Source organism: Marmota monax, unplaced genomic scaffold, assembly GCF_021218885.2.
Source record: "Marmota monax isolate L192 unplaced genomic scaffold, Marmota_monax_Labrador192_F-V1.1 WCK01_AAM20220418_F8-fsc00026, whole genome shotgun sequence".
Taxonomy (NCBI): domain Eukaryota; kingdom Metazoa; phylum Chordata; class Mammalia; order Rodentia; family Sciuridae; genus Marmota; species Marmota monax.
In genome coordinates, this window is record NW_026693108.1 from 8,853,257 (window position 1) to 8,868,067 (window position 14,811).

General features: G+C 37.0%; 1 protein-coding gene across 4 annotated transcripts in view; it reads right to left on the reverse strand.

Annotated features, from left to right (window-relative positions):
- Positions 1-14,811, reverse strand: part of Tpp2 (tripeptidyl peptidase 2) — a 67,609-nt gene that overhangs the window by 26,190 nt on the left and 26,608 nt on the right. For all 4 annotated transcript variants that reach the window (XM_046454785.2, XM_046454784.2, XM_046454786.2 and 1 more), the window contains exons 9-18: positions 14,468-14,595; positions 13,921-14,020; positions 10,655-10,803; positions 8,527-8,642; positions 7,568-7,736; positions 6,482-6,639; positions 5,535-5,611; positions 3,394-3,500; positions 1,277-1,431; positions 70-186 (exon numbers count right to left, since the gene is read on the reverse strand). In XM_046454785.2, coding sequence (XP_046310741.1) covers positions 70-186; positions 1,277-1,431; positions 3,394-3,500; positions 5,535-5,611; positions 6,482-6,639; positions 7,568-7,736; positions 8,527-8,642; positions 10,655-10,803; positions 13,921-14,020; positions 14,468-14,595 — 1,276 coding nt within the window. The remainder of the gene's footprint in view (positions 1-69; positions 187-1,276; positions 1,432-3,393; positions 3,501-5,534; positions 5,612-6,481; positions 6,640-7,567; positions 7,737-8,526; positions 8,643-10,654; positions 10,804-13,920; positions 14,021-14,467; positions 14,596-14,811) is intronic.

Genomic DNA, 14,811 nt, shown 5'->3' on the forward strand with positions numbered 1-14,811 from the left:
CAATGAAATTAGTTTTCAATAACACAAATAAATGACATTTAAAAATGATGAAAATATCACAGAACTTACAATGTTCAACTGAGGAGCAGTACAAACTATTCCATGGAAAGAAATGGTATAATCAATATTGACATCACTTAGACTTGCCCACCAACGAGCAATACAAAATTCAATTGCTTTCCCACCCTGCAGATAAAAATAAGAATAAATTATAATATATAGATCCCTATTTCCTCTAATTACAAAATATAAAAATTAGCTGTTTTTTTAAGCAATTATTTTCTTATTTATAACAAAACTCAAAGGACTTTTGTCATTTGTGCTAGGTGTTGTTAGGCACTGTAGATGTAGACTTAGATGATTACTGGTACTTAAATACACAACTATTTATCATAATCTTACACTTCTTATCAAAACATTTGAGGCATCTTTTGAAAGCATATACAGTAAAATAATGCTGAAAAAGTGGAATAAAAATTAGGATCAAAAGAAAACTAATTAAGAGAGGATAAGAGAAAGGATAAAACTTTATAAGGCATATTGAATAGGCACAGTTGAATTTTAGTCTAAGAGCCTCCTGCAAACTAAAAGAAAATCAAAATTATGGTGACACCTTTCTCCCTGTTAATAAAAGCAAAAAGGGGAAGAAAAACTGTTCCTAGCCCTGTTTTAAATTAGGTTTTTTAGAAATCAAGTGCATTAGAAAGTTTAAAGAGAGCAACCATGTAACACTGATGCAGTGCAAGGACACGGAAGTAACAGGAACAGGAAGCAGGAGATGTGGGAGAGACACACCCACTCAGACTCAGAGCAGCAAGTGTGTGGAAGAATAGGGTAAGTCCACCTGTCTCACTTCTTACACTACAGCCAAGGGTAGAGACCTGTCCTGGTGAGGTAATCCGAACGCCAAGCCCCTCAGATTCGTAAGGCATTAATAAAATAAGTGACCTGGAGAAAAGTGTTCCATAAGGAAATAATTATATAGAGGAAACAATTAAAACCAAGGTCCAAATTATGAAGTGTCAGAATCTACAAGATTAGCACTTTTCTTTGACTAAATTATTCAAGAGTTAAAAAAGGATGAATATTTTTGTCTAATACTTAGGTTTAAGTACCCTAATTAGACCTCATTAGACTTCATACTTCATTTAATTTGTATGAACAAAATATAGAGTCCCAATGTGCTCTGGGTAGAAACTATTAAGTCAAATTCAAATAGTTAGTCTTAGCCCCACCAAAAAGGAAAGTGAGATTTCAATCTGTTAATCACACTTACTAGGACAGGAAAAGCTTCTGTCAGAGTTCCTTTTTCTGGAAGGGAGCAAAACTTATAGAATTCATGACTTCGATATGCTCTCTGTTTCACAAGCTGCACTGCATGAAGAACAAACTTGGCTGACACCTCAGAAGAACATGAACACACAGTAACTTCTAGAATAAGAAGGAAAGAAGCAAAGCTTTAAACTAGTCAGATTTAAAATATGGTTTTAACAATGACCTTTTGTTTAGGTAGTAACATATAAAGAATAAAATGATATACTGAAATGAAACCTGTGTACCTCCTTAAAAACATAGAAACAGAATATTAATAAAGCCAGAGGGCAGAAGATAATCTGCAGAAAAGAGATAAACGGGTATTAAACTGAGCTGCCCCTTGCTGCAAGCACCAGGTGACACAAGCAGCCCACAGGTGCATAACAATTATCCTTATCAGGTACCTACCTCTCTCTTAAAGATCCTTCTTTTTGCTGGTTTTAGCTGAAAACCAATCAATGCCTCATATAGTAAAGAAGATTATAATTTTTAAAATCTCTATTATTTATCCTGGGCCTAAATTCTATTAGCAGCTATTCATTCAACTTATTTGGTAATTTTTCCTAGTCTCTCCTGTCTCTCTTGATCTGTCTCCATCTGGTCTACTTCTACTTGCTTAGCTTGACCAGAAGGCAGTGCTGGAAATGAGCCTAAACCACGTGAGGCAAGACCAGCAGCTCATCAAAAGAATATTCTCTATTCTAATTCAAGGGAAATGGAGCAAGGTTCAGTTCTCTGTGGTTCCCAAGGACAAGTGGGCACACAGCTCTTGGAACCTAATCAGTTGCTGAGAGTACAAAATCTAGCATTATGACAATATTTCTAATTATTTGAAATAGTAACCATTGTAATACACTTCTACTCTAACATTGTAAAATGCTCTGAAATACTTGCATTCTAGATAATTCAATAACTTTTTAAAACAAAAGAAAGTATTTTCAATACCAACCTACACAAATCATAATCAGGGCAGTATACCCACTGTCATTTTCCATTAAATAAATATTAAATTCAATATTCAGTATTAATTAAAATTTTTTTACTCTTTAATATCATTGGCCTTGAACTGTACAATTCTGAGAAGGCCTATATGAATGCTACTACAGAGATGTTCAATTTAGCACCTCTAACCCTGAGCCCCAGAATAACTGTCAAGGATATAAATCTCAACATGGACAAGCTATGTCTCAGATGCTTCATAAGCTCTTGAATCTTTTAGTTTAAACATAATTAGCTGAAAGAGAAGTTTGGTTAATTAAGCAACCTGCCCCAAGTAAGCATTAAGGTAAGACAGAGTCTGGATCTGAAGCCCAAACTTGTCAGTCTCCAAAGCTCCACTGCTCCATGCTGCCTTCCTCTGATCCAGGTTCTCTTAATCACCAAGTAAGTCAGAAGTTTGGACTGGAGGCTCACAAGGACTCTCCTTGGGGAAAGGCCTCTAGAAGCAATCCTTCTCTATGTAGCTCACTACCTCACCCTCTGAAAAGGACCTGGAACACAGATTATGCATAAAAGTATGTGTGGGGACTGAGTCTAGTGCACCTCCTGACTATCGTCTGTGGTGGACAAAGAGGAAGAAAGCAACACTCCACCAGGGGTGCAGTTCAACAGGATATACTGGACCCTGTTTCAATATGGCACTCTAACTTGCAGTTTTTGTTATTTATTATTTTGCCTTTACCACATTATATGTAATAAGAAAAGTCTTTCATTTCCGGTGATATCAAGAGGGAGGGAGACAGACAAACTGCATTTAGACAAATGACCAGAAGATAGTACAAGGAACCACAGAGATAACAAGCTCTTCTCAATGAGGTCTCACACATGTATTTCATGATTTCATTTTAAGCAAATGCTCAAAAGAGATATATACAAGCACAAAATGCTTTCTTAAGCCAAATATAAACCATTTTTAATAAGGATACTTATTGGCCTAGACAAGATAACCTGTGTAAAATGCTGAACAGTGTGTCCACACCCTAGAGGTATTCAGTAATGCTGGCTATTAATTTAAATTGGGTTCACATATTTATAACACATCATCATCCAAAATAAGAGGTCCAGACAAATTTTACTTACCAGCCCATGTTGCACCCTCAGGAACCTCAATGAAATGCCTTCTAATCTGACCAGGTTTAAAATGTACATCTGTAAAGGCTAGATCATAATGTGAAGATTCATTTACTCTGAAAATTAACCAAAAAATTATTAAATGTGATATTGTCATAAAAATAGTTATGTTTGTAACATGCCCACTAGCACTCTAGATCTTATATAATACATGCAAGAGTAGTTCACCAGAAATGAACACTGGGACTTGTTATAAGTTGGTCATGAAACAGTAAATGAAATACCACCTTATTTTTAACATGTTAGCAGAGGTAACCTCTGGTTAGCAGAGGATAGATGATTCTACTTGCTTATTTTGTAATTAAAAAAAAAACTTAAAGTATTTATTTCTTAGGTATAGGTGGACACAATCTCTTTATTTTTATGTGGTGCTGAGGATCGAACCCAGTGCCTCATGCATGCTAGGTAAGTGCTCTACCTCTGAGCCACAACGCAGCCCTTATTTTATAATTTGTAAAATACACACACACATTTAAAAAGCTCATACGCCCCCTTTTATTTCTTAAAGGAATTCTACAATATTCACAAAATTTTCTAATTTCTAGATTAAGGACTATAGTGAATCCTAGATATTAAAATAAATAAAAGGTAATGTATATTTTTGTGGCACTGATAAGTGTCTTGCAGCTATGATAAAAACTGGTGTTAAGCCCCTCATGTAGCTTCAAAAATGCCCCCATACTGTAAAAATAGTAAAGACAAACCATTTCCATGAGAAATTAAATTTAAAAAAAAATTAAAAGTCAAATGTATAACTACCTTCTACAGAAAGTGTATGTAGAATCAAATTCTTATCAGTAGGACAAACATTTAATGAGTGTTTATATAAGGTAGCTAGAAATGTAACAATGAGTAAAATATGATCCTTTGATCTAGACGAATTAGTGGGGAGGGAGATATTTTACACAGTAGGGACATATCAGGGAAAACTGATGAAGAATTTTTGGTTCATTCAAAGGGAACCTGCAGAATCTTCCTGAAAGAGAAAACGTTATCAGCTGATTGTTGAAGGTCTTACACAGAGCCTTGTTGAAATTTCCATTGCACTTCTAGGCAATGTATGACCAAAAATTTAACTTCTTTCCCACATACATGCCATTTTTAAAATTAATTTCCTTAATTTCATCCTCTATGCCTCATAGGCTGAGATCCACCTGAGTAACTAACTCAACAGAAACTGGTAATTTAGAACTGCCACTTGTTTTCAGTATTCAAAATCCAATCTCACAGTTTGTTTTGCACATCCTGTTTAATAGGGTCCATATAGGATGCAGTAAGATATAGTCTGACTTCAGAGGGCTCAAAGTCAAACAGCATAAATTAAATAGGTAAATTTTGTCCTGAGCCGTGTAAAGCGTCATGATGTAGAAAGACTGGACTACTTTTATTCAGATGCCCAGAAATGAGCCTGGTCAGTTAAAGGCTCCAGTGCAGCAAAGGCTTCAGTCGAGCAAATGCTCTCATCAACTGTAGAAACCTGGAGAGTCTGGGTGGAAAGCTGCTCAGAACCTGCACCTTGGTGTATGGCATGATAGGAAGCACTGGATTGGGGCTAGAGCTGTGAGGAGTCATCACTTGCTATTTTAAGGAACCTAAACTTGATACTTGGAGCTGCCAGTGATGTATTTTAAGCAGGAGTAACATGATCAAATGTGAACTCCTTGGTTCCAGGGTGGACAGAGAGGAAAGGATTAAGAGTCTGGAAGCACAAAGTGACTAGAAAGGAGGAAGACCCAGGAAAGCAAGGAGGGTGGTGTGGAGAAGGATGAAACAGCTCTTCCAAGGGCCGCAGAGGGCTTGGGGAAGCGGAAGGCTATGGTACTCCTTCCCGTGGAGCTCGGCAGCAGCCCCTACACCAGTATATTCAGTGAAGGGGGTGGGGAGGAGGCCGGGTTTCCATGGTTCTCACAGCCAATAGGGACCAGCACGGCTGACTACATGCCACCGAAAAAAGGGAGGAAGATGCGAACTAAGACTAAGCTCTGGTTACCTGGTTCTGTGGCCTAGTAATCCAAAAAGTCCACAGTATCCCACACATAGCTATTAACAACTTAGATGTAAAAATAAGTTGTGAACAACCTCTTACTTACTTTGCTGCTATAACCGCAGTGATGGGAACTCTGAACAGAGGCCCTGCATTAGGGGAGGCTATGTCATAGCCGCAAACCTTGAAAGAAACACAGTTTCAATATCTATAAATATACTTGTAGAACAGGGAGTTTAAAGGGATAATCTAGTCATAGAATGAATTAATCTTAAAACTGAAAGGTCCCACACATAAGTGGAACAGGTTTCCTGACACTAGGTCACATAATATTATTAGCAAAAAGCCCTAACAAATGCATATGTAAAAATCTTTAAATAATTGAGCATAATAGGGAAATGAGACATCAAATTTAAAAAATTGCTTTTTAATGACTCAACTGCAAACTACCATCACAGACAGCATTGGAGGTAGTTACTGTTTACATACAACTACCATGTATCTAACAGATGCTTTCTCCACCTGAGTATGCAGCTCAGGTTCAACCCAATCAACCAATTGATGAATTAGAAGGAAACCTAACTGAAAAGGCTTTACTGTTCTGCTTGTTTCTCTTGCCTTCTTCACACAAGGACACATTATATTCTTACTGTACCCAACTGATTAAATGAATATAGGTAGACCAGATGAGCTACAAACTCTGGCAAGTAGAAAGGCTGAGTTGATTCTTAACAAGAAAGCAACATCTTAGAAATATACTTGGAATTTTTTTCCTTTTTACTCTTAAACATGTTATCCACCTGCTTTTTATTTTTGTTGTATTGTTTTTTTGTTACTGGGGATTGAACCTGGGGCACTTAACCAGTGAACTACAATCTCAGCCCTTTTTATTTTTGAGACAGGATCTTGCTAAGTTGCCCAGGCTGGCCTTGAACTTGTGATCCTCCTGCCTCAGCCTCTCATTTTTACTGGGAATATGGGCCTGCACCACTGCACTTGGCCTCTCAAAACATTTTAAAGAGTAAAGAAATGAAAATGAAGATATGCCAATACCTCTGTATAATGCAATCCTTCTCGTAAGCCTCTGGGGTCCACACGTATGTTTATGTGTCTACATTGATTCATGAGTTCCAAATGGCTGGGACACTGAACCCAAGATGAGTTTGAAGTTAAAGCTAAATGAAGCTGAAGGGATATTTTTTCAGAGTTTTCTGGCATTAAAAAGACCAAAAATTAAAATCAGCATTTCCTCCCTTTCATTTCAAAAAGTTCTATCTCTTGTCAAGAAAATTCAGCAACTTAGTTTGTCTGTTCTAAAATGTACTAGACATGGCACCCAAAGCACAATTTAAACAAAACTGTCATAAGTCTTCCTTGCCTTTTAGTGTACTCTTGAGGATCTCATTCATAATTCTCACCAGACACTGCTATGCCTTAAAATACAGAATTTTAGTGGACATGTTACATCACTGTGTGCAGGTAACAGAACTTGAGTGAAATAAAGACTGTCAAATATACAGTGATGAGTTTCCCTGACACCTGTTGTTCCCCTCAGCTGCTACTACTTCTCACTCTCACCTGAAAGCTCTGGCTTATAACCAAGTAGTAAATGGGAAAAGAAAGGGAATGTTATTTTACTATCAATTTAATAAAACATAGGTCACTGCAGTCCTGTCCTGCTGTTTTCCTTGGTGGTCGAGATGCTAACTGAATTACCATGGTACTGGGGTCCTTAATTGCTCTAGTTTCCCTTAAGTTTATTAACTTTTTATAGTTATTTATTTTTTTGCATTACGATTCTTAATTCACCATTATACAATAATTTATTACATCTAATTATATATGAGGTATGTTGACACCAAATTCAAATCTTCATACATGTATTTTGTATAACGATGAGGGTCTCCTTTCACCATCCATGCTATTCCCCTTCTCCCTCCCTTTCCCTCCCACCCCTATTCTCTATCTAGAGGTAATCTTCCTCCCTTGCTACTCCCTCAAGTTTATTAGTTTTAAATAATCATCTTGCCAGTTCTTACTTCTCTTCAGACCATTGGCCACATAGCATCCCCCTGTCAAGCAGCATTTGTCTGAACCATCAGCGTGAACATTTCAGCTCACTGCCAGCCTCCTACTTACCTGTGTTCTCTGGAAATACAGGCTCAATGCCAACGCCATGATCTGAAGGTGCAGCCACCTGAACAGGATCTCGGAGGTAGATGCCACGGTTATTTCCAACAGTAACAGTAAAACCTAGTCTATTAGCAAATGATGTATTCTGAACGAGGTAGTCATAGGCTTTGTCAACCTAATTAAAAGAATATAACTGGTAAGATAAAATGGATGAAGAAAATATTTTATTACAAATTACCAATTAACTTGACGTCAGTTATAACAAACTACTATAAACAAAAAGTCAGTTTCTATAGTCACTGTATACTACTCAATACTCCCTCCAACTCAGATGCCAATTCTACATTTTTACCACTAGATGAACATTCCATTTCACTCTGTTCACATTGTTAATGAATGCTGGAATTGATCCACCTGCCATTATGACTGACAAATTTTTGCTTCTACTTCTGTTTTGAATTTCCAGCCTCTATACGTCTGTTTCTCTTAGTATAACGAATCTGTCTTAACTATAAAATTTGGTTTTGGTTGTTTTTTTGCCCTACTATAACCACATAATCTGGAATTTAATTTTTTATTTTTTTTAAAGAGAGAGATTTTTTTTTTTGGGTAAATGGACACAACACAATGCCTTTTTTTTTTTTTTTTTTAATGTGGTGCTGAGAATCAAACCTGGGTCGCACCTGTGCTAGGCGAGCGCTCTACCGCTGAGCCACAATCCCAGCCCCATAATCTGAAATTTAGACACAGTGAATCATGTTACAATAGAAGATATTATTATTATTATTTTTTAATGAGGTAACTTTTTTCCCCCATAGCTTTATTCATTTATTTTTTATGTGGTGCTGAGGATTGAACCCAGGCCTCACATGTGCTAGGCAAGTGCTCTATCAATGAGCCACAACCCCAGCCCTCTGCATTATTATTTTAAGGGTGCTTTAAGTTTCTCATACAGACAACAATACCTGAATAATACCATGTCCTTGGGCAAATACTTCTATGTTGTCAGCCTTCACTGCAGTGTTTTCTAAAGCTCTTCTGACTGAATGAACTGTATAGTCAACATTATTAGCTTTCAGACCTAAAATTTAAAAAAAAAAAAAGAAAATTGTGTTAGTGAGCCTGCTACTGGCAACTTTCTTTCTCCAATCAGTGTAACAAGTAGTCTCTGGTTTTTCATGTCTTGAAATTCAACACTTATTTTAAAATCTCTTCTTAAAAACTGAACTCAACAGTATGTCTCAATTGCTTGCATTGCAGACTTCACTCAAAAATCAATGCATACTGATTGGCAGGCTGCACAAAGGTGACATCAATGCACAAAGCAGACACCCAATGGCATCTGAATGATATTTTCTTTTTTAAAAATATTTTTTAATTGTAGATGGACACAATACCTTTATTTATTTTTACGTGGTACTGAGGAACGAACTCAAGTGTCTCACACATGCAAGGCAAATGCTCTACCACTGAGCTTTGGCCCCTACTCCTGAATGACATTTTCTTTAAGGTACTATTGGTCAAACACCATGGTTACTGGCAGCAGATTTCAATTCACATGCATCAGGGAACTAAGGCAAAAGGCAGCTGAGGTTTTGTAACAGACCAACTAAATGAGAATCTTTAAGGACTGGATCCAGGGATTGTGATTTATTATAAGCTGCCCAGGGGATTCTAGCATGCAGCCAGGTTTGAAACTATGGGAAGGTTATAAAAGGCCTTTATACAGTTACTGATAAAAAGATGACTGCTGAACCATTTTTGTCCTCTCCAGAGCTCATGAAACACATAAAAATGTATTGTAATAAGCCATAAGAGCAAATCAAGGACATAATCAATTTTGTTCATGAGAATCCAAAAAAAAAAAAAGATAGAGCGCTATCAGAGGAATAGGTAGATGACCTGGATCTTACAGAATGCACAGGAATTTGGCACAGCCTGTAATCCCCACTGCTAGAGAGGCTGAGGCACAAGAAACCTAAGTTCAAGGCCAACCTGGGTTAAACACCTTGACTCACAATAAAATTAAAAAGGGCTGGGTATGTAGCTCAGGGATACAGCACTCACCTAGCATGCACGAGGCAATGGGTTCATCCTCTAGCACCCTCACCCCACCCTGCTGCAGAATGCATAGGCGTTTGCAGGTCCGAAAAGGATTTAGGGGCAGAGATATGCTCAAAGATAGGTGACGCTGAATAGGACTAGAAATGAGGTAGAGACATCAGTGACCATCCGGAGAATTCTGACTCAAACTGGCAAATGATGTGGCACTGACAGGTGTTTTAAAATCAGTGATTAAAAAACTATTGGCATGGTCTGGGGATGTGGCTCAAGCGGTAGCACGCTCGCCTGGCATGCGTGCAGCCCGGGTTCGATCCTCAGCACCACATACAAAGATGTCATGTCCGCCAATAACTAAAAAATAAATATTAAAAATTCTCTCTCTCTCTCTCTCTCTCTCCTCTCTTAAAAAAAAAACAAACAACAACAACAACAACAAAAAAAACTATTGGCTTTTGTTGTTATCTCTTGGCATCAGCAGAGATGAGTTGACCAGACACACGGGCAGAAGAAGACAGCTGCGGTAGTCGGAAAAGGGGTGAATGAAGAAGGCAGGGAGACCAACCTTGAACAGAGGGGCACTTCTGAGGAGGGAGCTTCACTGCAGCTTGTCCATCCTGAGTCCCAGGCCACCCTGATGGTGCCCTCTTTAACACTGCATATCATCCTAGAAATCCTCTGTTCCATTTAATTCTTCTCTATATCATTTATCACATTCCAACGCGTAATACAAGCACTTTTAAAATTTTGTTCAAAGTCTGTCTCCCCCAATTATAACATAAACTTGAAATAGACAAGGTATTTTACATGTTCTGTTCATTAACTTAGCCTCTGATAAGCAAAGAGCCAATAAATATGTTTGCCAAATGAATGAATAAGCAAATGGTCATGATTACATAAATCATTTTCTACTCAAAACTTTACTTTGTGTCCAGGACATTACCAAATAAACCATGTTTTCTCACCATGAGAACTGCAGAAAACATGCAGTCAGCAGTAGGAGAAGAGGGCGGTCACAGGCAATATCCTCACCTGACAGTATCAGGGCAATGCCCCCACACGCGTTGGGGGAAGACATCGACGTCCCGTTCATTAGCTGAGTCCCCCTCAACGTCCAGTTAGGGACAGAAGCAATGGCTCCTCCTGGTGCACTGATACTCACGCCAAGGGCCCCGTCGGCACTAAACAGAAAGCCATTGAGGTTTGTTCATGATGGTAAAACTGGGATATATATGGGCATTCTTGAGAAGGCCACTGGTCAAATCCATTATAGTCCAACACCATGGACTACGTGTAGTCATTACATATAATGACAAAGATATCATCATGGGGAATCATGGGGGGCGGGGGTACCTAGCACAGCTATTTCCCCAACAGGTAGCAGTTATTTTTTCCTCACAAGTGGACAGAAATCTGCCTGTGTGTATGTATATGTATCTGGGTCTATGTGTGACAGGCCAAAGATATCAGGTATATTTAGAGAGAAAAAAATAAATGTTCAGACTCCTTGGTGAAGTTTTCCACTGTTTATAATCTAATTCAGTATTGTATAATAGAAAAATAAAGTGGGTCATATATGTAATGTGAAATTTTCTAAGAGCCACATTTTAAAAAACTAACAGGAGACTGGTGAAATTAATTTTAATAACATTTTATTTAACAGAACATATCCAAAATATCATTTCAAAATGTAGTTGATAGAAAAGAATAAAAATGAGTTAGCTTACTTTTTTTTTTTTTTTTGCACTAAGACAACTTCAGAATCCAGTGTATACTTACAGCACATCTCAATTCAGACCAACCTCACAAGACTGGTGGCTGACAGACCAGACAGCTCAAGTTTAAAAGGACTACCTAGTTGAGGCCTTCAATAATAAGACTAAGGAGCTAAAAGCCCTTGGAGTTTATGATCACACTCATGCTGTCATCCAACACAGTTCTATTCTATTCCCCCACAGAGGCCGTTCTACCACTATGATTCTCCCCCAATCAATTGAGCTTTTGCTTCTGGCTAGAAATATTAGGGCAATTTGGTCTTACATTTTTACAGAGCTGAAGACAATGCACATATATCATTTCCAAAATGCATCAGTGGCACCTTTTTAGTGAATATCTTTACATGAATATTATTGGGTAAATATCTGTTGACCCATAAAGATGCTCACACCATATTCCTGAGTGACAAAAATACATGAACAGCATGATTTCCCATTTATGGTCAGAAGAATGACTAAAAGAATGTTTGCCAAAACATCACACATACATCTATACCACTCACAGATAATGAGATTTAGTATGAGTTTTACTTCCTTACTTGCACTATGTTATCTACCAATATTCACAATGAGCAATGGATATTTTATAATTGAAAAAATAACAAGTTGAAAGAGTCATGAATTTTAACTGAGTACTTTCAATTGCTCATTTTTACCTTTTCACTAGTCTGTAAACTGGCTGGCAAATCTTAAAAGTATTTTCTAAGTATTTAAAAAAGTATTCTAAAAATGAGTTTAATGAATGTTTCTTTAAAATTAACAACAACGACAACAAAAATAAGCGATATTTTCCTCCTAAACTATTATACATAAGAGAAACTCAAGCCCTTTTATGTAGACATTATGGGGTAGTCTGTCTTGGAGAGGCCACACCCGCAAACACCAAGAAATCCAAAAAATATATATATATGGTATGTGTAATGCTCAATACTGAAGGAGAGGAAGTGGTTTTCAAAGAGCACTATGGAATATATTCTGTTTATGATCATTAATCCATGTTTTATACTTTATACCTGTTTAATAATGAAACCAAGTATTTGCAATAATATTTCACGTGTATACAGGTAAGCATGCAACAAACTCTCTTAGAACAAATGATTTGTGAACTGATATCTGCTTTAATCTAAGCTTCCCTTACAATTCATGAGCTGTGTTGTTTTATTAAAATATATTCTTCATACATTTTTTGTTTTGTTTTGTAGTTTGGTGCTGTGGACTGAACCCAGGGCTTTACACATGTTAAACCTGTACTCTATCACTGAGCTACAACCCCCTACCCCTAGCACTTGAAATAATTCTTTAAATGTTCTATGGCAAATAAGATTGGCAAAGGTTGGAGTAAACAATTCTCTAATATTTTGTTTTTATATTGACCCTAACACATTTTAATAATTTGATACTTTAGTTAACTGAACAAAGAACACATAAACCTTTGCTAACTTTTGACTCTTAGTCATTCTTATTCAGTGACATTAGTTGGGCTACTGAGGGCAGTCTATGATCATGGTAGGAAATAAAGCGTTCCAATCCATAGAGACTGCCAGTCTGACTATTTTCTAAGACAGTCTATAATAAAGTAATGAAATAAGATTACATTTTAAAGAAGAAATTACCTAGAGAAGATTAGGAAGATATGTGCAATTCAAAGAATTAACTTTTATCATATTTGCTCTGATTCTAGCCAATTTTTGAATCTTATCTTCCAGTATTCTTTATTATCTAATTTATACTCCAAACACATCCAACTACTAGTTACTTCCTCCCAAACCACTTAGTTTCGTATAATAAATTATTTTTATAGTACAACCTGCTTATCTTTGGGTTCAAGCTGTCCTCACCATATAGAACTCCCTTCTCTCTCAATGTTCTATCCATGCTTTAAAGGTTGACTCCAATACTACCTCCTACATGAAGGGTTCAGGTGACTGCTCCCACCTCTGTGGTCCCATTTTCTACAATGACATTCTGAATGTGGATAACAACCTTCATGCCTTGCCTATTTAGTGCTATGTTGGCACCAAGATATTTGCTGATCTGAACTCAAAGTCTATTCTTCTAAATTAACTCCAAAGAGGCAAAGATATGAATTAAAATAGGCTTTATTTTTCAGAGGGTGCCTGTACTAACTGATGTAATAAGGGATTATAAAAATTAGGACTCAACATACCTCGAGAAAGATAATCAGTTCCCTGAATTAGACTAATATAGTTCAGAGGGTGTCAGCGAACCTAAACATCTGATAAACCTAAACACTGATAAATGTCATTTATCAAACAGAACTTGCTCACTTATGGATCTTATCCAAGAGGTTCAAAGGTTATAACTTCAAGAGCATGAACACAGATACACAGGCTCTGTAACTGCAATGCTTTAACAAACATTTAGGGCTTCCGTTACACCAAAGCTCAAATATCAAAATTATTTAAAACGAGGCCATCACCACTTATTATCTAAAACTCTGCCTCCCAGCCACATAAAATATAACCAAGTACATGTAATGGTCCCATGTACTGCCTCACCCACCTTGGGCCTCTTGAAGACCATGTGTACTGATTTGCAGGTAATTTCTCTCTCAGGGAATACTCTGCAACCATCATATCAGGGGAAACATAAGCACCAACACCTGTGAGACGAATTTTTATCATTAACAAAAGGAATCAAAATTCACTCAATGGATCTTAATTTTCCCAATGAAATCCACTGTTCACATGGATAAACTGCTTAATACCTATACCAATTCTCTCATGAAACAGAAGAGAAAATTTAACAGGGAAAAGTACCATGTATCACACATTATTACAAGCCCTCTGCTAACTTAGAATGTCGTTATGCCATCTTTTCCTGATAATGTACCAAAAGATGTATATATGTTTTTCTATTAGACAACTTATTCTGGGCTTCTTTAAATTGTATTAAATTCTAGACAAGCTGTTTTCCCTATTAGACTTTGTTTCCTAAGGACACATTTAGTCTACAGTGTTTTGCACTGAGGAGAGATACAATTAACATTTGATCACCATTTTGGTCTGCTTGTTTTTAAACATTTCTATTTCTAAAGCAGGAAACTAACCTATCACACTTGACGTGGTGCCACCTGGACAACCGACGGTGGAAAGGCATGGACCATTATTTCCAGCACTGGAAACGTAAATGATATTGTGCTTCCATACTGCTTCATTAATTACTTCACAGATTCTCCTGAAAAAGAATATTCCTTTGAATAACACTGTCCCATTTCTTATTTATATAAACAACAAATTACAAATGGGATTCAAACTGTGGAAGTTAAACAGTAACTATAAGGAAGGGGTGTGCATTCGAATCACTCAGTTGACCTTCTTAAACTCAAAATACACAGCCTCTACTGCCTAAGTGTATAGAGTACCAAAATGCTATTTAAATATATGGTTACAT